Below are 26,786 nucleotides of genomic sequence, written 5' to 3' on the forward strand. Positions count from 1 at the left end.
TCAACTCACTAGAATACAGCAGTACTTCTCAGCCTTGAAGAACCAACTTTGTTATCAAATGGAGGAGTCAGCCTCACCTCAGTCCCTGGAAAAATCATGGAGCAGGTCCTCAAGGAATCAATTCTGAGGAGAGGAAAGTGATCAGGAACAGTCAGCATGGATTCACCAAGGGCAAGTCATGCCTGACTAACCTAATTGCCTTCTATGAGGAGATAACTGGCTCTGTGGATGAGGGGAAAGCAGTGGATGTGTTATTCCTTGACTTTAGCAAAGCTTTTGATACGGTCTCCCACAGTATTCTTGCCAGCAAGTTAAAGTAGTATGGGCTGGATGAATAGAAAGTTGGCTAGATTGTCAGGCTCAACAGGTAGTGATCAATGGTTCCATGTCTAGCTGGCAGCCGGTATCAAGCGGAGTGCCCCAAGGGTCGGTCATGCGGCCGGTTTTGTTCAATATCTTCATTAATGATCTGGAGGATGGCATGGACTGCACTCTCAGCAAGTCTGCAGATGACACTAAACTGGGAGGAGTGGTAGATACTCTGGAGGGTAGGGATAGGATACAGAGGGACCTAGACAAATTAGAGGATTGGGCCAAAAGAAATCTGATGAGGTTCAACAACGACAAGTGCAGAGTCCTGCATTTAGGACAGAAGAATTCCATGCACTGCTACAGACTAGGGACCGAATGGCTAGGCAGCAGTTCCGCAGAAAAGGACCTAGGGGTTACAGTGGACGAGAAGCTGCATATGAGTCAACAGTGTGCCCTTGTTGCCAAGAAGGCTAACGGCATTTTGGGCTGTATAAATAGGGGCATTGCCAGCAGATCGAGGGACGTGATCATTCCTCAGTACTCGACATTTGGGAGGCCTCATCTGGAGTACTGTGTCCAGTTTTGGGCCCCACACTACAAGAAGGACGTGGAAAAATTGGAAAGAGTCCAGCGGAGGGTAACAAAAACGATTAGGGGGCTGGAACACATGACTTATGAGGAGAGGCTGAGGGAACTAGGATTGTTTAGTCTGCAGAAGAGAAGAATATGGGGGGATTTGATAGCTGCTTTCAACTACCTGAAAGGGGGTTCCAAAGAGCATGGATCTAGACTGTTCTCAGTGGTACCAGATGACAGAACAAGGAGTGATGGTCTCAAGTTGCAGTGGGGTAGGTTTATGTTGGATATTAGGAAAAAAATTTTACTAGGAGGGTGGTGAAGCACTGGAATGGGTTACCTAGGGAGGTGATGGAATCTCCTTCCTTAGAGGCTTTTAAGGTCAGGCTTGACACAAGCCCTGGCTGGGATGATTTAGTTGGGAATTGGTCCTGCTTTGAGCAGGGAGTTGGACTAGATGACCTCCTGAGGTCCCTTCCAACCCTGATATTCTATGATTCTATGAATAAAATATTGAGGACACCACTGACTTCCTAACGTTAGCTGACAATGTTTGCATTATGAACTTGCATCATCACAACTCAACATTTTAACACACAGATACAAAAATCAGAATGCAATATTTGGACATTATGGCATGATTATATCGTGGATGTCTCCCTCTTGTCCCTCTGCTTCCTATCTGCTTGGAGAAATCAGAAGGAATCCTTGTAACTCGTGCGTTTTCCTCTCCGCTGTTGAGGCACTCTTTATAATTCCCATCTGCTCTACACAGATTCTTATGAGAGGAATCCCTAAAAAGAGATGAGGCACAGAGACTGTGAAGCAGCATGGAGTGGAATTAGACAATGTATCCAAGTTGGGCAATTCCACCCAACACAGAAAAGAAACAGACCAAACCGTCCCCAAGGGGAGTTGTAGATAAGAAAGTTAAACCTAGCTCTGTGCCACAAAGCAAGATATCAGTTTTGATGCCTCACTAATGCAGTAGACACATGAATGATAGATAAAGCAGCTGTCTACCCGAAGTATTTTCCATTATCCTACCTCTTCTCTTGATGCAAGGCTACCTTTCCTGAAATTGTGGTTGGAAACCCAAGGACACATGGAAAGTCTCTGGTACAAAAAGGAATTCAACAAGCAGACCTTTCTCTTTGAGGTGATTGAAGAAGTATTAGAGTCCTAGCGATGGACTTGGTACCCTTCATCTTCTCCAGTATCTCATCCATCTTGAAACTGAAGAAATCCTCCCTTCTCACATGGGAAATCTTCCATTCACGCTTGGGCCCCATAAAAAGGGTCCATTGACTTGAGCAAATGTACAGCCTCTCTTAATTTGTATTTGGATGCTATATGCTCCTAAGTCATCAGCTCCTTTATAGAATTTTTGTTCTCAGTAATTGTTCAATAAGAGTGTCTCTGGTCTTCAGAGCTGAAAATTATTCTAATTCAGGAGCCTCAACCACACACCCTAATAGCTCTTGAAATTGTCTGAAATTATCAGATGTGCAGATGGCATTATCCTTCAAAGAAGAGGAGATGAATAACATTTCTTGTTATTCAGGATTAAGTTGTTCCATATTTCCAACCCATTGTACTTCCTCAGACCCCAACGGGAGAGTCATTGCTACTGACCAACCGACAGAACCATGTCAGAAATGCCAGTAGCCCAAAGTAGCAGAAGCAGAGGAGATAGAGACGACATGCTGGCTCTTTTGAAAAATGCAAGTGGGTGAGGTGGTGTCCCAGGTTTTAAGCAGGGCCAGCTCCAGCTTTTTTGCCGCCCCAAGCAGCAAAGAAAAAAATAAAGAAAGAAAAGAAAGAAAAACCTGATTATTGAGCAGCTACTGAAATGCCACCAAAGAGGAAGAGAGGGAGTTAAGAACCCGCCGCTGAAGTACCGCCGAAGAGGAAGAGAAGTGCCGCCCCAATAACAGACGGACTGCCGCCCCTTTCTATTGGCCGCCCCAGGCACCTGCTTCCTTCGCTGGTGCCTGGAGCCGGCCCTGGTTTTAAGGCTCATCTTTAAATATCTACCAATGACTACCAATGAGTTAGAAGAGAGTCTCAGCCAGTAATGCCACATGTAATGCCACCAAAAACAGAAACAAATTACAAGATCCTGTTATTTTAAAGGCATATTAAACTCTGCACAGTATTTTTCTGCTTTAGTCCAGTGTACTGGGAATTAAGCAATGGTCTTTAACTCACCAAAACTCTTTAGTATGATAATTTGGTGGGTTTCCCCATTTCCTCCTCCCATGGGTTTTCCAAGGGATAATGTTTCTACTTTCCCTTAAAGCCTTCCTCCCTAGCCTTCATGTACCCTCTATTTGTATCCCTGCTCCAATAATCCCACACTGAACCTCGTGCCCGTTTTAAATATGGGGGTTTTATTATAATGTTTGAATTATATATTTTTGTAATTCCCTCCTACTCTAACCCATTTCTCGGCATTTCTCCTCACCAAGGTCAACAAAACAGAATAACTTTAGAGTTTGAAAACCAAGACATTTTGGACATATGATGAGTCAAAATAATATTTAGCAAACTTTCAAAAAGTCAGTAATTGAAATTCTTAAATAGCATAGACCAGATTCCCAGGTCTAGCTGAGTTGCACTCAGGTCAGGATCTAGGCTCTATGACACCTTTCTGCTATCCCAGTCCTTGGGTTAACTGGAGGTGGGTTCCACCCATTTTAATTTACACAGTTCTGCTGATCAGGGATCTCCTGATTGAAGCATGGCCCAGCCATATCCCCTCCTGCTCCAGGCCATGCCACAATTTCCCCTACACTGTAATAAGAAGCAATTGGTTTGCAGCTGGAAAATGGCTTTATGACCCTCAGGAATTCCCAGCCTCAGGTGCCCTTTAGGGAAGCTGTCTAGCTACTTTGCACTGCCTAAGCAGCACAAAGGAGCCAGAGAGCTGAGGACCTGGCACTATAACTTTAAAAGTCCTTTTCTGATTTTTACTAAACTTCCCATTACAATTCAAGGATTCAGAGACAATACATGGCATGAGAAGTTTCAGTGAGATTGGTTTCTTTTGGGGGAAGTTAGGGGTGTTGAAAAATCAGGCTTATTATAAAAAGCCAGAATCAACCTTAACTATGGAGCAGCAACCACCACTCCATAACATACATTGACTTTTATTATCATATTTTATTAGATTTTAAAAAATAATACAACTCAAAATTTTTGAATATTTTTTTTTACTATCTCCATATTATTTGCGAAATATATTGAGGAAAAACCTATAAGGAAATCTAGTGAAGATCAGAATAAGAATCACTATATGGCAGTGAAGAGACGATGTAAACACAGAGGATATTTTGCTTAAAGAAAATGCAACTCAGTTTTATTAGTAGTCAACTTGTTGGTGCAACAAGAAATACTTGCTATTTAACCGAAAGACACAAGTGATTGATTAGTGCAAATAAAAACTAATATGCATTTTCCTTGTTGATACTGTGTCATCATTACAGTATGCATTATACCATCAGAAAAGCCTGAAAATAGACTACATTTCATTAAATAACTACTTCAGTTATACTGCAGGGCACTACAATGAAAAACAAAGGCAACACATGGGTTTTTATAAAAGAGAAACAGATGTGTTAACTGCTTGCAACAGAAAATATAGTATTTCTCTCAATTTTCCTGAAAATACTACCATTGGTGGATGTATGTTTTTGAACTTATAGAATCTTAAGTATGTGTTTCATTTCAAAATTACAAGTCAGAAAAACAACCATAAACACCAGACACACAGAAAAAGACAAAAGCTTATGAAAACAAAAAACTACTTGCTCACCTTTCCAACAGCTGCAGCCACTCTGTTGGTCTCCCCTGCTCTTTGTTTTCATTGCAATGTCCAGCATTATGACTGAAGGAATAGAGTACAGCAGAACCTCGCTAATTTACTTTGCTAATCCACACACCTCGGAATTTGCACACACAAAAATAGCCATTTTACTCCACCTCTCAGCCAAGATTGAATTGTAAATGCTATTGAGAATGTTCCTATTACTCAACTTCATTACATGTACAAAATATTCTACATAATATTGACTACTACATTATTCAATATTACCATAAACATTAAAACTAAAAACTAGTCAAACATATAAACTACATTTTATCATGTATTGTCATACATTGTGTTCACTTACTTCCCAATTTGCAAACTTCAGGAATTCACAATGGACTCCCAATCAACAGTGAATTAGGGAGGCTCTACTGTACTTATTGCGATGTTCTTATTCAGATCCCTGTATCTATGATCCTTTCTAAATCATAGTCATTCCCCAATTCCTAATTCATATTTGAAAATTACTATATTTCTTATGGCAATATTGTAACTAAATGTAGCTGTATTCTGTTTCATTCTACCATTCCACCCAATTCTTTCCTCTCCAAACCACTGTATGTTTTCAATGTACTGTTTGAGTTTTTCTCCTCCATATTATTTTCTATAATTTATTTACTACGAAAAGTTTAGCTGTGTTGTAACATCCGTTATTCAGCAAGATTGTGCTTTTTGCCTAATTTTCCAGCTGGATAGATTGATTGATATACAAGGCATTCAAGTACTGCCCAAGGGCACATAATAAATCTATATCTTAGGCCAAAGAAAGAACCCATGATTCTTCCTGATTTCCTGTCCTTTGAACTTCCCACTAGATCATATGGCATCTCTGTTCTGGAATGGAATGAACCAAATTTAGATACTGTATCAATTCAGTCTCCAGAAAAATTTTAGTATATTATCACAGCAAATCAATAATCACTTACAATAATTGTGGAAAAAAAATTCTTACCGGTCTGACATCCCCACATGAGTTTGTAAACTGTCGTGCCAAGCCAAAATCCAGCATGTAACACTTCCTACACGTGCTAGGGAAACGTCCCATAGCAAAGTTCGACTAGAAAAAGAAACAAAAAAGTATACATTATTAATATATACATATTAATGCATGTCATTTTCCATAACTCTACATCTTCACTTCTGCCCATGTTCCATTCACTTTGGAGAAAAGAACACATTATATTGGCACTGCATACGCCAAGAGAGGGATGCAGAATGCTCCCTCCTCTTTTCTGGCTGCCTAGAAAAAAATCTTCAAAGACAAATTGGTTGGAGGGAGAGAGTGTGCATTTGTGGAGGCAGTACATTCTGAAAACTTCAGTTAGATGCAGTGGTTCTCAGAGCCGGTCCGCCACTTGTTCAGGGAAAGCCCCTGGCGGGCAAGGCCGGTTTGTTTACCTGCCGCATCCGCAGGTTTGGCCGATCACGGCTCCCACTGGCCGCAGGTCGCCGCTCCAGGCCAATGGGGGCTGCGGGAAGTGGCGCGGGCCGAGGGATGTGCTGGCCGCCCTTCCCGCAGCCCCCATTGGCTTGGAGCTATGATCGGCCGAACCTGTGGACGCGGCAGGTAAACAAACCAGCCTGGCCCACCAGGAGGCTTTCCCTGAACAAGTGGCAGACCGGCTTTGAAAACCACTGAGTTAGAGTTCATAGTTCTTGGGTTTTTGTCTACATAGCCTTTTTTCCTAAAATTTCTCAACACTGCACTGGTTCAGCTCCTCTGATGTCAGCAACATTTCTAATATAACAGTCTGCCTATCACTTGTGTTTTAACCATATGACCTAGACTTGTTCAACAAGGCCTAAAAATTATCAATGGAAAAGAACAGGGCTAGCCCAAAGAGTTGAAACAAGAGTCTGTGCACTGAGTAAAACCCCTGTACAAGTGGGAGAACTCACCATATTGGAAATTTGGCACTGATGACTGTGGAAAAGCTATTGTTGATTTCTGATTCTCTACTGCCTGGTACTTCATGTACCCAGTTTGAATTAAACCAATGAATCCAGTAGCAACCCTGGTCTTTATAAACTTTGGCCAGGATATCATCCATCTTGGAGCAAAGCAGGTGAAGTTCTACAAGAAAGAGACTGAACTCCTGTATCTCTGGAAAGAGACACAAGCCACAACGAATAATGCCAGAGGCAGAGCACAAGTTTATAGATGGATCAGAGAAAGTTAGTATAAAAGAGTCGTTAGACAATTCTGACTCTTATAAGTTAGCTGCTTAAGTTGTCATAATTCACTGGCAAATGTTCTAGTGGCATAACTAATTACCAGAACCTAGTAATTTGCCACTCTTGTGAAAAGAGCCAAAGGAAAGAAGTGTTTATTTAGCTATCAAGCAGTCTAATATTCTATATTGTTTATTAGGTGCAGCAAGATGGAAAATCCTTGGAATTCCAAATCTATCATTTCCTGGTCTCACTCCCAAAGAATTTAGAAGAGTTAATAAAAAAAAAACATTAAAAACCTACACAGGGAAGCATTTTAACCATAGACTGGACTGTTGCCAAGTGAGTCTGTAACATATCGGCAGAGTTTAAAATGATAGAAGGACCTACCTTCTAGTCTAGGTCAGAGTTAAGCTTGTTAATTGGTTGCAACTCTTCTTCTGAATGAAGAAAGAGGATCATTTAAAGCATCTGAGAGCTGCCAAATTGTCACTTGTAAGATTTTACATCATCCATCAGAGATGAACAGATGAAACAAAAATTTGATCTTCAGGAATGGCAGGACCTGTCAAGTTCACCTTCCCACTCAAATCTAGACAGAATCTGAGATACTCTTACTCTGGAAATGAACAAAAGCTTGACATTAATTTAGAAAGATTCATAAAAAGACTCTTTAATGTGAATTAACTTAAGTGGTTCTGTAAACAGAAGGAACCACAGTTCACAGATGTTATAATGAAGATCCACATGGGCCATGGCCAACTTAGAAAGGCCGGGGTATGCTTACTACCTGTCTCCCTCCATGCAGGACAAATACAAACAGACAATTGGGGACATATACATTTCCTGATGATGAATTTAGACTGTTGACAAATGGACTTTTTTTTTTTTTTTGGTACACCAAAGGATTGCACTGAGAAAGGCTTGCCATTGAGATCAGAGAAAAAAAAACAGATAAGGAATACTACGCCAAGGAAGAGTACTTGGATAGTCTTTATAAATCAGACTTGGATGCTAGCAGAAATTCCACAGTAGAATTTGGCTTTGAGATGTGTCAAAGATAGTACCAAAGCTTGCATTGTAAGAACTGTACAGAGAGGGCATGGACACTTATAATATCCATTTTACAAGATAACTAAGATTTCATAACTTTGTTCTTCTCTTTTTCTGTGCCTTGTCAGATCACTCATCCACAAGTGCACATATAGATTCCTTGAGTATCAAGGCTTTTGAAGTGAGGCTAAGATTGGAAGACTTGGCATCAAGGCACTTACCAGGAACTACACATTTGTTTCTGGCTTCCCATGAGAAGCAAGCAAAGAATATGGCCCATCGCTTTTTACAATGCTTAAAACTATTTTTTTTTATCATTTCAAAGCCAACCACTTTGAAACAAGCTTTTAGGCCTATAAGTTCTGTGTCAGGAAAAACACAAACACAAAGCCCAAATTTAGCTATCAGTTTTCTAAAAACTATAAAAAGCATTTCTGCTGAATAAACCTGAAAAAACTAAAAATATTAGAAACATATAGCAGTTTCAGGTCCAATGGGTAGATGAAAAAAATAAAAATAAAACAGGAGCAGAAATGTACGTGTTCAGCAGTATCCTATTTATGCAGAGAGAGTTTCGATGCCCTCTCGTTCATGTCTACAGGTCTGTATCCACCACTGGACTTACTGCTTCTGGAATGCTGAAGGTCTAAGCTCTGGGCATTTTTCTCCAGTAAATAATGTGGACTTTTATCTGTAGGTAAAGAATACTCCAAGTCAAAAGTCCACCTTATCCCTAGCAAGTGGGGATGTGTTCTAGTGTTATGTAGCACCTCTCTTAGAAGGAAGGAATAGTTCTAATATAATTTGTGGTTCTCCCTATTGCTCCTGCTCCTGTCCTGGGTCAATATTTAAGTTCCCAATCACACCTCAACTCCAATGGCTTCATCCAAACTCTTCTCCCTACAGCTACCAGGCTGCCTCCATCCATCCCTTGCCCTCCCATCACACACATATCACCTTCCGCTTCCAACCTACCTCACAGTCTCCGCACCTTTCAAGTTTGATGCTCCATCTATCTCCCTCTCAACGTATTTCACTCAATCCTACCTGACTCTGGTTCCACTCACCACCCAAATGAAGTCATGGGTGACATACCTTTTTTTTTTTAAATATAATGCAAGAATGAAGGATAAAAATGAAAATTTCTTAATTCAAAGTGTCTTCAAAGGGGACTTACATCACACCATTCTGTGAACTGGGCATTATAATTAGGGCATGAAATTCAGTGTATACTGTCAGATAACATTAAGTCAGAAGATGAAAATAATGGTGACAAAAAATAGAAGACCTTTGCATGTATGGAATTCAATTGTACATGTTCACAGTAGAGTCTGATGACATTTTTAATGTACAGCAATATATAGTATGCATGTAGCAAATGCAGTGATAATCTCAGAGGAAACCAGAAAAATCAAATACCAAAAATAAGACCTACTTCACAGCAGGAAAGTATACTGTGTGATACTAACCAATAGATGAAAAAAAAATATTTCAGGTTCTCACTAAGTGCATGATCAAACAATACACTACAATTTATTGGGCAAGGCAGTAATTCTTATTAGTTATCACACTATACATTCAAAAGATAGTTCAATGTATTGTTGTTTATTAAAGGCTAACAATGCATTCATTGCTGTACAATGCAAAAATGTGAAGAAAGTCCCTGCATGAAGGAGCTTACAATTTTTGACATTCATAGAAAAGACAGGCCACAGTGCAATACCAAAAGAAGAGCGCAAAAGAAGAGGGGCAGGGGAATTTTTTGTATTTTTAAAAAAAATATCCCATCTCTTCCTCTCAGTAAGGTAGCAGTGGGAATGGGGCTTATTGTGGCAAAGTGTTCATAGGCTTCATGGAACAAGGGGTCATTAGGTGGAATGAGAGAGCCTGGTGAAGTCCCATGTTGTCTCTTATGCATAGAAGAGCCACAAACGTGGGAGTGCAAGAAGGGAATAAAAGAGGGCAGTGGAATTGACATCACTGACAGTTGTGAAAGGGGAGAGGATGGACACAATAAGAAATTAGATTTGATATATAGACTGAATCTTAGTCATGCAGGACTTTGAAACGAAGGATCAGGTGAACAAAGGGCAAGAAGCTGGAGGTTTCAAATAGAGGAGAGATGTGTTCAGAGCAACAGGCAAGGAAAAGAACTTGTTACATTTTGACAAAATTAGTCAGTGATGTAGTTATCAGGGACTCCAAAAAGAAGAAGGATGCATTAATTAAAACAGAAGTGGCCAGGGTATGGACAAGTGTTTTGACTTTCAGACAAGAGAGGAAGAGTTAGATTTTCTGTATGTTGTGGAGGAAGCAGGAACACTATTTAGTGACCCCTTGCATGTGTGGGGAGGAGGAGGGGGAGTTAAAGATAACTTAGGGGTTGTGAATCTGTGTGACAGGGAGGAGGAGAATAGTATTTTCTTCAGCAGTGTAGAACAGAAGAGACATGGAAGGAACCATAAAGAGCTAATTTCTGGCCATGTTTAGAAAATATATGGAATGCACTAAATAGCAAGGATAATACAGTCCTTTGGAAAGTCAATGGTTATAATCTTACAAAGGAAAAAGGCATGTTTAAAATCAATTATATGCTGAACGCAATACTAAATGCCTGTTATTTAATCTTAGTTCATTGTTAAAAAAAAAATTTAAAACACACTTGCTGTTCACCTTAAAATACAGGCAATATGCCAGCTTTATAGACATCTGTAGTTTTTAAACTTCTCTAAAGAAAACATATACTTTGTAATTTAGAGAAATTTAACAACAAACCATAGGAGTAATAAATGGACAGATGGTCAGAGATAAGCAAGACTAGAGTGTTGTCTAAAAAAAACTTCATCAAAGAATATTCACAATGGCTAATGCAAAATCTACACTTCAATAGAGGTAACTGAGAAAAAAAACAAATGAAAACACTTTGTAAATTAAAACAACCTATAAGCTATACCCACACTATACAATCTATAATAAGCTATTAATTTATTTAAGTAAAGTATAGCTTATTATTCATCACTTTATGTTAGTCAACTGCCAGCTTGCAAGTGATGTAAAGGCAGTACTGTAGCTATCTTTTTTTGTGGTTGGAACAAAATGGTATTTACATGGTATTTAAAATAATACTTTTAAAAACCTAATCAGGCAAATATTTAATTTTAAAGGCATTGAGACCTTCAGGAGTTAGTCTTCCCTGTTAGAGCCGACCATGTCTTAAATATCCTGCTTGTTTAATACTGTATCTTCTATTTAAATTTGTGCATACTTTTTGAAATTGAAAACTTAGTGTCTTTGCTGGTGAATAAGACTTCCAAACAAAAACAAGTATAATATTACAGAATAATCAATTACCAGAACACCATAATAAATGCTGAGGAATTCCTTTAGAATTATGTACGGTATGTTGCTTTTCCCAAATAAAATTTCTGTACCTACACTTTACTCAAGCAACCAAAAGCTTTCTATTTTTAGTGGGTTTTATCCAAAGCTCGGGTTTTGACAACATAGCATATCATGCATGCCATAACAGTTTTCTTCCATATGCAGAGATGGTTTGTTTTTCTTTGTTATTCATACATTAGATTCCATACCACAACTTAAATTAAATTGATTCAATATTATGAAATTACTATTAAAACTCTTACAAATATTTCCTATGGTTAAAGTTTACTCCCTTTGATTTCTTACATTAAGAGTCTGCTTCTATAGTCCAAATAATCTCTAATCATATTTTATTCTGCGGTGGGAGTTACTGCTATATAAGGTCTCTATAACGGACAGATGAAAATGCTAATTCAAGCTCACTTGGAGGACGACCGCCATTTATACCAGTTGCAATCTAGCACAAATTAAATAAATTTTGCAATGCCATCTTGAAAGATTCATTCATTCTTCCCCTTCTAACTTTTTCAAATTAACATCTAATACACTGCCCTTTCTTCTTAATGCTGTCAACTAAGGCTCACATATTCATTACTGGTTTTGGCTTAAGAAGGAATTTACTGGTTTAATGTCTCTGTGCAGGAATCCCACAGAGTGAATGCTCTCAATGGACTCAAGAATCTGCTTTCCCAGGCGCAGGGTGGTACTCATGGTGAAGGTCCCTCGAGACTGGCTCCGACGCAGATCTGCCAAATTCCGACCCTAATCAAAACATAAGAACATTTTCAGGAGCAGTCCCAAAAACAGTATTCACAGATAAGTAAATAATTTATTAACGTTAATCTTAAACTGAGTCAAGGTGAGTGAGGTAATATCTTATATTGGACCAACTTCTGTTGGTGAGAGAGACAAGGTTTCGAGCTTACATCTCTCACACCAACAGAAATTGGTCCAATAAAAGATACTACCTCACCCACATTGTTTCTCCAATATCCTGGGACCAACATAGCTACAACACTGGATGGTTTTCTTAAACTGTTCACAATGAAAGTCTTAAGAAACGCATCCTAGAACTCGCCCCTCACCCATTGTACTCTTCGAGGACACCACATCTCATAGATGAATAGTTTCCAAGTCCAGAAGGGACCATTATGATCATGTAATTTGAGATCCTGTATAACACATGCCACAGAACTACCCCAAAATAATTCTAGAGCATATCTTTTAGAAAAGCATCCAATCTTGATTTAAAAATTCAGTGATGGAGAAGGTGTTCTAAATGTATATGCAAAATTCTCTAAATATTTCAGACATTAAATTTAGAAGCTGTTTTTGAAAATGTGACTCACTGTTTCTGATTCCAGATAACCTGAATCACACCAACTTGGATCTAGTAGAAAAGTGATTTTGGCATATTTGTCAGTTATGAGAGCTGGACAACATTTATGGGAAGAAATTGCAGTTTCGGTCCACCTAAAACTATTTGTAAATTTACATTTGAGTTCGCAGAATAGTTTTGACCAAACCAAATAATTTTGGAAATGTCCAAACAATACGTTTCATGTTGACCCAACTCAACATTTTCCATTTTAGATTTTGGGCACTTTGATAAAAACAAAGGAGGACTAGATTCAAAAGCGGCTGGAGGTGGAGAATGAAGAGGTGGTCTCCTCATATCTTTTAGCCCAGTGGTTAAGGCACTCACCTGGCATGTGGGAAATGCAAGTTCAGTTCCTCTCTCTTTCTGATGTGAAGTACAGATTTGAACTTGTCTCTCCCACATGCCAGGTGAGTGCCTTAACCACTGGGCTAAAAGATATGAGGAGACCACCTCTTCATTCTCCACCTCCAGCTGCTTTTGCCCTATCCACTTAGCTATGTGATGTTCTGGAGAGAGTCTATGAATTTGCCACTATGAATTCAAATGGATAGTCTTGAAGCCAGGGAAAAAGGGTGAGAATGACTCTAGTCTGGTAGTTAGAGCACTGACATAGGATATGGGAGACAAGTTCAAGTCTGTGCTCCAATGATTATTTAATTATTTATAAGTTTTGGAACAGCTTCAACAGGAGAGACTGTGAAGGCCCCACATTGGAATATTCCATAGCCACATAGCTAAGGTACTCTACTGCATTGTGAGAGACCCAAGTTCGAATCCCTTCTCCATTTCAGAGAGAGGGTGGACTTGAACGTGGCCCTTTCACGTCTCAGGTGAGTGCCCTAACATTGGGTGAACAGTCATGAGGAAAGTGGAACCACCTCCTTTCCCTGCCATTTTGTGGAACTAGTTTTCCTTAGCTTTTTCAAATTCACCGAAATAGAAATGATAAAATCAGAGTCAGAACAAAACACATTTTGTTTCAACTCATCTCAAAGTTTAACTTTTCAATTTGCTAAAAATTTTGAAAGATTTTCTTTTCAATTCAACCTGAAACAAGAGATTTTTTTTTTTTGAATTTCCAGCAAAGCAGCTCTAGTTAGAATAGAGTCTTTTATCTGTAACCTTCTGAGTGCCTGGCAGCCACAGAGAATAAAAACACAACACGAGTTTTCACAGAAATCCTTATATGCCGTTCTTTTTTAATATCCAAGTAGCAGAATGACTAGCAATGTGTATCAGAGTCTACTGCTTTTTCAGGTTCTTTTAAATGTCAGGACATTTTTCTCTGAAGAAAACTCCCATCATTTTGAGTTTCAGAGTGGTAGCCGTGTTAGTCTGTATCAGCAAAAAGAACGAGGAGTACTTGTGGCACCTTATAGACTAACAAATTTATTTGGGCATAAGCTTTCATGGGCTAAAACCCACTTCATCAGATGCATGGAGTGGAAAATACAGTAGGAAGAGATATATATATATAGAGAGAGAGAGAACATGAAAAAATGGGGGTTGCCATACCAACTCTAAGGAGACTAATCAATTAAGGTGGGCTATTATCAGCAGGAGAAAAAAAAACGTTTGTAGTGATAATCAGGATGGCCCATTTCAAACAGTTGACAAGAAGGTGTGAGTAACAGTAGGGGAAAAATTAGCATGGGGAAATAGTTTTTAGTTTGTGTAATGACCCATTGTAGAGGTGTGGGACTCACCCCTGCAGTGCCTCCCGCTGGCACGCCTGGGAATTAGCTTTGTCCTCTGCGGGGCGCCTTCTGCCGGTGGTGTCCCGTCCATCATCTGCTCCTGTTCTAGTGGCCGGCTGCAGCCTCAAAGTCTAGCCCCTTTGTCACAGGGGCCAGCCACAGCCTGTATCAGGCCACACTCTTCCTCAGCCAGGTATAGTGCAAGGGGAAGGGGGGAACCCAGGCCCCCCCACTACTCTGGGTCCCAACCCAAGGACCCTCTAGCGGCAGCCTCCCTGCCCTCCTCCTCTCCCCTTATCAGACTTGTCCCTGGGCCACTTCCCCTTTGGTCCTGTGCACCCACTCAGCCCTTTGTAGCCAGGCCTGCAGCCTGGGGTTTTCCTTGGCTGGAGCTCCCCAGCTCCTTCTGTAACTTCCCCAGCACTGCTCTGTCCAAGGTTCTACCTTCAGCCCAGGAGCCAGTCCTCCTCCGTTGGCAGTCAGGGAGAGACTCCCCTTTCTCCTGCTAGGCAGCCTTTATATAGGGCAGGGGTAGGCAACCTATCGCACGTGTGCCGAAGGCGGCATGCGAGCTGATTTTCAGTGGCACTCACACTGCCCGGGTCCTGGCCACTGGTCTGGGGAGATCTGCATTTTAATTTAATTTTAAATGAAGCTTCTTAAACATTTTAAAAACCTTATTTACTTTACATACAACAATAGTTTAGTTATATATTATAGACTTATAGAAAGAGACCGTCTAAAAACATTAAAATGTATTACTGGCACACGAAACCTTAACTTAGAGTGAATAAATGAAGACTCAGCACATCACTTCTGAAAAGTTGCCGACCCCTGTTATAGGGCCTAACCCGGCCCTGATTGGTTGCCTCTGCCCTGCCCTGATTGGCTCCTAACAGGCCTCTATTGATTGGCTGCCGGCTTGTGCAGTGTCAAAGGCCTGTTCCAGCCTTTTTCTCAGGGGGTGGGGCAACACTCCACCACACCCATCCACTCCCAGTCTTTATTCAAGCCTAATTTAATGGTGTCCAGTTTGCAAATTAATTCCAGTTGTGCAGTTTCTCATTGGAGTCTGTTTCTGAAGTTTTTTTGTTTAAGAATTGTGACTTTTAGGTCTGTAATTGAGTGTCCAGGGAGGCTGAAGTGTTCTCCGACTGGTTTTTGAATGTTATAATTCTTGACGTCTGATTTGTGTCCATTTATTCTTTTGCGTAGAGACTGTCCAGTTTGGCCAATGTACATGGCAGAGGGGCATTGCTGGCACATGATGGCATATATGTGCAGGTAAACAAGCCCCTGATGGTTTGGTTGATGTGATTAGGTCCTATGATGCTGTCTGTGGACAGAGTTGGCAACAGGCTTTGTTGCAAGGATAGGTTCCTGGGTTAGTGTTTTTGTTGTGTGGTTGCTGGTGAGTATTTGCTTCAGGTTGGGGGGCTGACTGTAAGCGAGGACTGGCCTGTCTCTCAAGATCTGTGAGAGTGAGGGATCGTCCTTCAGGATAGGTTGTAGATCCTTGATGATGCGCTGGAGAGGTTTTAGTTGGGGGCTGAAGGTGACGGCTAGTGGCGTTCTGTTACTTTCTTTGTTGGGCCTGTCCTGGAGTAGGTGACTTCTGGGTATTCTTCTGGCGCTTTCAATCTCTTTCTTCACTTCAGCAGGTGGTACTGTAGTTTTAAGAAAGCTTGATAAAGATCTTGTAGGTATTTGTCTCTGTCTGAGAGATTGGAGCAAATGCAGTTGTATCTTAGGCCTGGTCCACACTAGGACTTTAATTCGAATTTAGCAGCGTTAATTCGAATTAACCGTGCACCCGTCCACACCACGAAGCTATTTAATTCGGCATAGAGGACTCTTTAGTTCGACTTCTGTACTCCTCCCCGATGAGGGGAGTAGCGCTAAATTCGACATGGCCATGTCGAATTAGGCTAGGTGTGGACGGAAATCGACCTTAGTAGCTCCGGGAGCTATCCCACACTGCACCACTCTGTTGACGCTCTGGACAGCAGTCCGAGCTTGGATGTTCTGATCAGGCACACAGGAAAAACTCCAGGAAAATTTGAATTCCTTTTCCTGTCTGGCCAGTTTGAATCTCATTTCCAGGTTGGACATCGGGGCGAGCTCAGCAGCACCGGCAACGATGCAGAGCTCTCCAGCAGAGGAGTTCATGCAATCTCTGAATAGAAAGAGGGCCCCAGCATAGATTGACCGGGAAGTCTTGGATCTGATCGGTGTGTGGAGCGAGGAGTCTGTGCTTTCGGAGCTGCGCTCCAAAAAACGGAATGCAAAGACCTACGAGAAGGTCTCCAAAGCCATGAGAGACAGAGGATACAGCCGGGATGCAATGCAGTGCCGGGTGAAAATCAAGGACCTGAGACAAGGCTACCAGAAGACCAAAGCGGCAAACGGACGCTCCGGAGCCTGCCATCACTGCCCCACCAGTGACCGTGGACTCTGACGATGGGATAGTGTCGACGGCCAGTTCCTCGGCGATGTTCGCGGACGGGGAAGATGAGGAAGGGTTTGTGGAGGACGAGGCAGGCGACAGCGCTTACAACGCTGGTTTCCCCGACAGCCAGGATCTCTTCATCACCCTCACGGAGAACCCCTACCAACCCTTCCCGACCGTTAACCCGGACCCTGAATCAGGGGAAGGATCAGTCGGTAAGTGCTTTAAACATGTAAACTTTTATTATTAATGGAACAGGAATCTGAACTATGTGAAAAGGAGGTCTATATATATGGGGATAGAACAGAAATCCTCCTGGGAGATCTCCACGAAGCTCTCCTGGAGGTAATCGAAAAGCCTCCGCAGGAGGTTCCTGGGGAGATCTGCCTTATTGGGTGCTCCGTGGTAGCACACTTTTCTGCGCCAGGCTTTCATGAGGTGTTCAGGGAGCATTGCCTGCCCGAGCATGGCAGCATAGGCCCCTGGTTTGTGCTGGCTTTCACGCAGCATGCGCTCTCTATCTCCTTCAGTGACCCTCCTCAGGGTGATCTCGCTCGGAGACTCCTGCATCTAATTAGGGGAGTTACTGTAATGTTATGCCTGGTCCAGAGTATTTTCAAAAAATCTCCAGACAGACGGTGTAGCAGAGACTCAGCACGCTGCTGCGTGACAAGCGAAACGGAAAGCCAAAGAATCAAATGGACGCTCATGGAGGGAGGGGGGACGACTGAGGATGCAAGATACGGTCAAACACATTGTCCGCGGCGGTTCAGGGTATAGCTCGTCAATGTACACCCACCCCCCACCCCCAGAAGGAAAAGGAAAAAAAAACATCTCTTGACTCTTTTAAATGTCACCCTATGTGTACTGAATGCTGCTGGTAGACGCGATGCTGCGGCACTGTACTGTAGCATCCTCCCCCCCCCGCCTCATGGGTGGCTGACGGTACAATATGACTGATATCCGTCGTCATCATCAGCCTTGCGGTAGATGGTGTAGTGCAATACGACTGGTACCCGTCCTCATCATCAGCCCATAAGTAGACGGCCTGCTAACCGTCTTCATCATAGCAACAGGGGGCTGAGCTCCATCAGTCCCCGCCCTTTATGTGTAAAGAAAAGATTCTGTACTGCCTGGACTGTCATAGCAGCAGGATGCTGTTCTCCTCTCCCCCACACTGCTTAATGTCCTGTCTGGACAATCATAGCAGCTGGAGGCTGCCTTCCCCTCATTTCATTTCACTAACAAGTCACTGTTTCTTATTCCTGCATTCTTTATTACTTCAGCACACAAATCAGGGGACACTGCAACGGTAGCCCGGGAAGGCTGGGGGAGGAGGGAAGCAACAGGTGGGGTTGTTGCAGGAGCACCCCCTGTGAATGCCATGCAGCTCATCATTCCTGCATAATCTGACACGGAGCAGCTGTGCTCTCTGGTTCTCTGATACACTGGATCTCTACTACACTTGCCCCATATTCTATGCAGGAATTATTCTATTTTTACATACCATAAAGGAGGGATTGACTCGGGGAGTCATTCCCAGTTTTGTCTTTTGCGCCCCCAGCTGATCTCGGCCAGGGGCACCTATGACAGCAGCAGAAGGTATAATGCAATACGACTGGTAACCGTCATCACATTGCCAATTTACAATGGCATGGTAGATGGTACAGTATGGCTGATAACCATCTCTGCTGTCATGCAAAAGCAAATGAATGCTGATGTGTAGCGCCGCTGAATCGCCTCTGTCCGCGGCATCTAGTATACATACGGTGACAGTGACAAAAGGCAAAACGGGCTCCATGGTTGCCACGCTATGGCATCTGCCAGGGTAATCCAGGGAAAACGGGCTCGAAATGATTGTCTGCCGTTGCTTTCCCGGAGGAAGGAATGACTGATGACATTTACCCAGAACCACCCGCGACAATGATTTTTGCCTCATCAGGCACTGGGATCTCAACCCAGAATGCCAAGGGTCGGGGGAGACTGCGATGGGGTGGAACAGGGGCAGAGTTTATGCTTTCCGGATTGCCTGCAGCAGGAGTGCGCACGAGATAAGTGCTGTGCATGGTCTTGTTCACAGAGACAGACTAGATTGTGTTCATTGTTCGCAGAAATGTATCTTTGCAAGGAATTCACTCGTTTTTTCCCATCACACAGCTTCGACTGTCTCCAGACCTGCCACAGCATCCTCACAGAGGCTGGCAAAGATTAGGCGGCGAAAGAAAAAGACACGGGACGAGATGTTCGCTGAACTTCTCGGCTGCTCCCGAGCCGAGGAGGACCAGCAGAGCCAGTGGAGGGAGACCCTCTCTCTGTACCAGCGCTCACACAGCGAACGGGAGGAGAGGTGGCGTGAGGAAGACAAGCAGGCGACTCAAATGCTGCTTGGACTAATGAGGGAGCAAACGGACACGCTCCGGCGCCTTGTGGATGTTCTGCAGGACCGCAGGCAGGAGGACAGAGCCCCCCCGCAGTGTATCTGCAACCGCCCTCCCCCGCCACAAAGTCCCATTACCCCCTCACCCAAAATAACCAGAAGGAGGGGCGCCAGGGGCCGTGAAAACTGTCACTGCACCCCAGCAGAGTGCTCAAGTACCCAAAAGCTCTCATACCCTCAATTTTGAGAAGTCCTTCCCTTCCTGACTCACCCAAGCCCCAATCCAAGTTTCATCCCCTAACTGTCTAGTTAATTATTAAAAATACTTTGCTGTTAATTACTGTTTCCGTCATGTTTTTTTACAGAAGACTGTGTTTGAAGGGGGGGTGGGGGTGGGGAAGGGGGTTGGTAATTGCATAGGGCAGTCACCTTTACCAGGGTACAGACACGGGGGCAGGATCAGCAGCGGGTCACACACACAGTGCAGTCAGTAGGCACCCTGGTCGGTATGGGAGGTAGTTTCCAGGTTCTGTGTGGGTGAGGGGGTATGTGACTTTGTAGCGGGGGAGGGCGGTTACAGATCTTATGCAGCGGTCCTTGTCCTGGACCACAGGGCCACGCAGCAGGGGAATCTGTAACCGTCCTCCCCCGCCGCAAGGTCACATAGCCCCCGCACACAGAGTCCCAAAAAGGAGGGATGGCAGGCTCCGTTGAAACAACCAGTCCGGCACTGCGGACCGCTCTAGGAGCAGGAGCCTGTCATTCCTCGAGTTTAGAGGCGGTCTTTACATCACTGCACACCCTACCCAGCACAGTCTGCGTCCCAGTTTCAACCCTTTAACGCAAAGTCATTAATAAAGAAACCTTTGTTAAGTAACAATGGAACATGTATTTTATTTTTACATGTGTGTTGGAAGTGGGGGAAACGGGGTGAATGGGGTATGTAACTGCAGAGGATAGTCAACAGTAACTGGATAAAGAAACAGGGGCAGGTTCAGCTTCTCTGTAAAGAAACTGAACAGTCACAGGTCACGCTGCTCGCTGGTACTTGAAGAGTTCCTTGTCGCTGTCCAAGGCGCCTGTATAGGGCTTCATGAGCCAGAGCATTAGCGGGTAGGCTGGGTCCCCGAGGATCACTATAGGCATCTGCACATCCCCAACAGTTATTTTGTGGTCCGGGAAGAAACTACCTTCCTGCAGGCGTCTAAACAGACCACAGTTCCTGAAAACACGCGCGTCATGAACCTTGCCCGGCCACCCGAACGTTGATGTTGGTAAAACGTCCCCTATGGTCCACCAGTGCTCGCAGCACCATTGAAAAGTAGCCCGATTTCTCAGCAGCTGACTGTGGAAGAGGTGGACGATAAGGTGCGAGGAGGTGAAAACGGCCATAACTGCAGCGGGCTCCATGCTCGCAGTGCTGTGGCGTCCGCGCTGTCACTGACCAGAAAAGTGCATGAACAGATTGCCCGCAGGCGCTTTCAGGGAGGGAGGGAGGGCGTGATTGACGGTTCAATGATGACAGTTACCCAAAACCACCCTCAACACATTTTTTCCCCCAGTAGGCATTGGGGGCTCTACCCAGCATTCCAATGGGCAGCGGGGACTGCGGGGACTGTGGGATAGCTTCCCACAATGCACCGCTTCCAAAGTCGACGCTTGCCCCGTTAGTATGGACTCACAAAGTCGAATTAGTGTCCTTAGTGTGGATACACAAATTCGACTTCGTACGGTCGATTCCACAAATTCGACTTAAGTTGAATCGAACTACTCTTGTAGTGTAGACATACCCTTAGAGCTTGGCTGTAGACAATGGATCGTGAGATGTGGTCTGGATGAAAGCTGGAGGCATGTAGGTAAGTATAGCAGTCAGTAGGTTTCCGGTATAGGGTGGTGTTTATGTGATCACCACTTATTAGCACTGTAGTGTCCAGGAAGTGGATCTCTTGTGTGGACTGGTCCAGGCTCAGGTTGATGGTGGGATGGAAATTGTTGAAATCATGGTGGAGTATCTCATGGGCTTCTTTTCCATGGGTCCAGATGATGAAGATGTCATCAGTGTAGCACAAGCAGAGTAGGGGCATTAGGGGACGAGAGCTGAGGAAGCGTTGTTCTAAGTCAGCCATAAAAATGTTGGCATACTGTGGGGCCATGCAGGTACCCATAGCAGTGCTGCTGACTTGAAGGTATACGTTGTCCCCAAATGTGAAATAGTTGTGGGTGAGGACAAAGTCACGAAGTTTAGCCACCAGGTTTGCCGTGACATTATCAGGGATACTGTTGTAGTTCATCTTTGTGTGGAATGTTAGTGTAGAGGGCTTCTACATCCATAGTGGCCAGGATGGTGTTTTCTGAAAGATCACCAATGGATTGTAGTTTCCTCAGGAAGTCAGTGGTGTCTCGAAGATAGCTAGAAGTGCTGGTAGCGTAGAGCCTGAGGAGAGAGCCTACATAGCCAGACAATCCTGCTGTTAGGGTGCCAATGCCTGAGATGATGGGGCGTCCAGGATTTCCAGGTTTATGGATCTTGAGCAGCAGATAGAATACCCCTGGTTGGGGTTCTAGCGGTGTGTCTGTGCAGATTTGTTCCTGTGCTTTCTCAGGGAGTTTCTTTAGCAGATGGTGTAGTTTCTTTTGGTAAACCTCAGCGGGATCAGAGCGTAATGGCCTGTAGAATGTGGTGTTAGAGAGATGCCTAGCAGCCTCTCATTCATATTCCGACTTATTCATGATGATGACAGCACCTCCTTTGTCAGCCTTTTTTATTATGATGTCAGAGTTGTTCCTGAGGCTGTGGATGGCATTGTGTTCTGCATTGCTGAGGTTATGGGGCAAGGGATGCTGACTGGGAGTGGATAGGTCAGACACAAACTAAAAACTATTTCCCCATGTTAATTTTTCCCCTACTGTTACTCACACCTTCTTGTCAACTGTTGGAAATGGGCCATCCTGATTATCACTACAAAAGTTTTTTTTTCTCCTGCGGATAATAGCCCACCTTAATTGATTAGTCTCAGAGTTGGTATAGCAACCTCCATTTTTTCATGTTCTCTGCATATATATATATATATATATATATATATATATATATATACACACACACACACACACACCCCTTCCTACTGTATTTTCCACTGCATGCATCTGATGAAGTGGGTTTTAGCCCACAAAAGCTTATGCTCAAATAAATTTGTTGGTCTCTAAGGTGCCACAAGTACTCCTCATTCTTTTTATCATTTTGTTAATCCCCATTTTAACCCCTTTCTACAGGAAAGAAAGGTTAGTCACCTTTTGTAACTGTTGTCCTTTGAGATGCACTGCACATGTCCATTGCATTAGGTGTGAGAGCAACTCGTGCACCAGTGCTGAAGAGTTTTCATAAACGGTACCCTGAAGGGCGGCCACACCCATGCTCTGGGCTCCTCATAGTCCAAACAAGAAGGCATAAAGGGAGTAGCCACATTTCCCGCTCTTCAGTTCCTTCACACCAGACACTTAGATGAACAACTGATGCATTGGGGAAGGAGGGAGGGTCATGTAATGAACATATGTAACACATCCCAAAGAATAACAGTTATGAAAAAGGTTAGGAACCGTTCTTTCTTCTTTGAGTGACTGTATATGTACATTATACTAGGTGACTCCCAATCTCCTATGGAGATGAGGCTAGGAGTCTTACTGGAAGAGGAACTACAAAAGTACTTTCCTACATTAGCATCTTCCCTTGATGCAGTAGCAATCACTCAATGTCTAGCAAAGTTGTGGATTGGACTGCATTGCTGTTCTGCAAATGACCACAATGGGATGTTACTCAAATACCGTGGATGCTGAGTGAGCTCTGGTTGAATATGTAGACAACTTTTCTACAGGACTAACACCCATGGCATTGTAACACATGACAACAGAGCTGGTGACCCATTTGGACTGCCACTGCACTGTTGCAGGATGACCCCTCATTCATTCTGCAAAGGAGACAAATATAATTGGAAAGAGAACCAAAAGGGCTTTGTTCTTTCTAAATAAAAAGCCACAAACGTTTTTTGAACATCCAGCAGGTGGAGCTTTTATTTGCCTCTATGACTCTGTGGCTTTGGAAAGAAAACTGGTAAATACATATACTGATTGAGATGAAAGTCAAACACTATTTTGGAAATAAACTTGCAACGTGGCCTAAGTTGTACCTCATCCTTGAAGAAAATAGTATATAGAGGATCCATTACTAGGCCATGCAGCTCTCTTAGAAGACATGATGGCTACTAAAAAGGCCACCTTAATTGAAAGATGCCACCATGAGCAAGTGGCTTACAGTTCAAAAGGGGAACCCACGAGGGCAGATAACACTAAGTTCAAATCCCACTCTGGGAAAAAGTCCCTAATGTGAGAACAGTCTATTTAGATCTTTTAAGAACCTAGCAGTCACTGGATTAGAGAAAACAGTCCTTCCCTCCTCTACTTGAAACACTGATCTTAGAATAGACTTGTTGAGGGACCACTCATGATCCAAGGTGAAGGACCTGCGTAGTTTGTCCACTACATCATTCTGAACCCTCGGCAGGTGTGATGCTATGAATATCAAGCAATTTTATATATAGAAGTTCCTCAGCCTGACTGCCTCCTGGCACAGGCTGTCTGATCTGGAGGCCTTCTGATTAGTGATGTAGAACACCACTGTGGTGTTGTTGGCAGGTGCTTAGACAGTTCTGCCACATATATATGGCAACAACATTCAATAGCTTGAGAATGTTTATGGGTAGGCCTCGTCTTTGGAGTGGACTACAAGCCTTGAACCTACATGGCTCCCAGAGGCATTCATCACTCTATGTCTGAAGTGTCCATTACCAGTTATGGAAGAAAGGCAGGTACAAAGAAACTCCGCTGCACATCTTGTCTTGGCTCCTCCACCAACCCAACCAGGGTAGGATTTTGCCAGGGATACATATTAGACTGTCCAGGTGATGTATATGGGGGTGGTATACTGACTTAAGTCATGTTTGTAACCCCCTGAGATCCAGCCTGGCATGTGGGGTCACATATGTGCATGCTGCCATATGAAGATGGTTCTTGAAGGATAGGCAGATGTCTCATATGGCTAGACATCTTGAAAGCAGCAGAGAGGTCCTGGCTAGAATTGAATCTAGGACTGCTCTGATGAATTCTATCCTTTGGAGGGGTGATAGACTCAATTCCTCTCTGTTCATTACCAGGCCTAGGCATGAAAACTGGTGGAATGTTTGATGAATACTTCCCTATACCTGCTGACAGGAACTCCTCACAGCAGCCAGTTGTCCAGGTAAAGATATTCTTGGATGTCCCAGCAGCAGAGCCATCACAGCCATGCACTTAGTGAAAACCCTCAGTGCAGATTAAATGCCAAAGGCTAGAACTGTAAATTGAAAGTAGATTTCCTGTGGACATGGTGAATGGTCATATGGATGTGGGAACATGCATTTTTCAAGTGAAAGGCAGCAGATCAATCTCCCAGATCTAACAAGGAATAATAATTGTGAGAGAAGCAGCAAAGAGTCCTGTGGCACCTTATAGACTAACAGACGTTTTGCAGCATGAGCTTTCGTGGGTGAATACCCACTTCTTCAGATGCAAGTCCTGCATCTGAAGACTTGCATCTGAAGAAGTGGGTATTCACCCACGAAAGCTCATGCTGCAAAACGTCTGTTAGTCTATAAGGTGCCACAGGACTCTTTGCTGCTTCTACAGAACCAGACTAACACGGCTACCCCTCTGAGAATTGTGAGAGAGACCATGTGGAATCACAACTTCTTGATGTATCTGTTTAGGTTTTGAAGGTTCAGAATGTGCCTGGGACATTCTTTTGCTTTGGGTATTGGAAAGTATCATGAGTAGAATCCTCTTCCTTGATACTGAGAGAGCACTTCTTCTGTGGCTTCCAAAGAACATAGAGTCTGCACCTCTTGTCTCAGAACTGATTTGTTAGATGGTTCCCAAAAAGGGACAGGGAAGGAGGACAGGAATTGGAGGGAATATCCTGATACCACTGTGCTGTAGCACCTACTTCTTGGAGATGATGGATTGCCATGCACTTAAGAAATATGACAACCCACTCCCAAAGGGAGGAAGACAGTCTGCAAGATCTTATATTGTCGGTATGCTGTTCTTGACAGAAGATTCAAATGGGCTGTTTAGAGAGGTGCGGCTGTCCGGATGAAGGGGAAGTCTCCTCCTTTCCTGCTTGTATGCCCACTTATACTGATCCAGGTGTCTACGCCAACCGTACTGCTGACTTGGTGGAAGCTGAGAACAAAACTTCAGTCTTTTGGGGATTGGTGACTACAGACCCAGGGACTTGAACACTGTCCTATAGGGTTTTTTTTTTAAATGTATGCAGTTAATCATCTGTTTTCAAACAAAGCAATTCATAGCCCTAAAAGGAGAGGTCTTCGATAGTCTGCTGGACTTCAGTGGGAATCCTGGAGCCAAGCCGCACAGTGCATGGTTACCACCATTGTCATGACTCTGGCAGCTGAATCTTGCTGCATCCAAGGAAGCCTGTACTGCAGACCTTGCAACTGCATAGCCTCCCAACTCTCCCTCAAATTTTTCTGACAAAGAGATCCAATTTTTTTGTGTCCTTGTCCTTAGGAGTCACTTTTGCTCTACCATAGTGGTGCTTTTCATTTACAACTGCCACTGCTAGGGATCCCTATGGAATATGAAAAAACTGCTCAGATCCCTGAGATGGAACCTGGTACTGGGTTCTGGGTACTTTGCCACTGGCATGAGAGATGATGGAGTTTGCCACAAGGTTTCATTAGGCTGCATAACTTTCTCATTTATAGGGAGAGCAACTTTCCCTGATGTAGACAGGTGTAAAATATCTATGAGCTTCTGTGGATTTTCTTCCACAAGCGCCATTTGTATCCCCGGGTTGTAGCCATCCTTTTCAGGAGCTCTTCGTAGGCCTTTAAATCATCTGGTGCTGAGAAAGGGTTTCAATACCACTGCTTCTTCCAGAGAGGAGGTGGAGTATGTATTCAAAGGAGGCAGGCTAGAACTCTCCTGGTGCTGGTCAAGAACTGCAGATGTAGAAGTCCTGTCTAAAGCCAACAACAAGCCATTCTGATTCTCACCTCATCAATGACGGTCAGAACCAGGATCAAGAGGCCCATTGATACCACGTGGGGAGACTTCATTGCTAAGGGATATATTTCTGTAATGTAGCAGCTGCTGTGTACCGACTTCCTGCAGTCTGTCGATACTGAGTGGAGAAGCTCATCTTCTCAAGGACTGATTTCTGCAGTGCAGCTGGGATGATTATCTAGACTCTGGAGGCATCCACCACTGTACCTAGTAAGGCCAATGGTAGGGCTAGTACAGTTCTGAAGGACAGTCATGCCTAAACCAGGCCCTCAAATGCCTCGGTCTGCTCTTATCAGGACAACTCACATGTGAGGGTAACAATGACTCCCTGTTGTGGGAGATGTAGGAGCCCACTTCAGAGTCTGAGGAGGAATACGAGTACTCTGCCGGCCAGGGAAGCG

The 26,786-nt window shown here is 43.5% G+C and overlaps 1 protein-coding gene across 2 annotated transcripts in view; it reads right to left on the reverse strand.

Moving 5' to 3' along the window:
• TTBK2 (tau tubulin kinase 2) overlaps positions 1-26,786 on the reverse strand; it is a 211,876-nt gene that overhangs the window by 92,520 nt on the left and 92,570 nt on the right. For both annotated transcript variants that reach the window (XM_045014242.1, XM_045014241.1), the window contains exons 5-6: positions 11,987-12,127; positions 5,712-5,816 (exon numbers count right to left, since the gene is read on the reverse strand). In XM_045014242.1, coding sequence (XP_044870177.1) covers positions 5,712-5,816; positions 11,987-12,127 — 246 coding nt within the window. The remainder of the gene's footprint in view (positions 1-5,711; positions 5,817-11,986; positions 12,128-26,786) is intronic.

Source organism: Mauremys mutica, chromosome 4, assembly GCF_020497125.1.
Source record: "Mauremys mutica isolate MM-2020 ecotype Southern chromosome 4, ASM2049712v1, whole genome shotgun sequence".
NCBI lineage: Eukaryota > Metazoa > Chordata > Testudines > Geoemydidae > Mauremys > Mauremys mutica.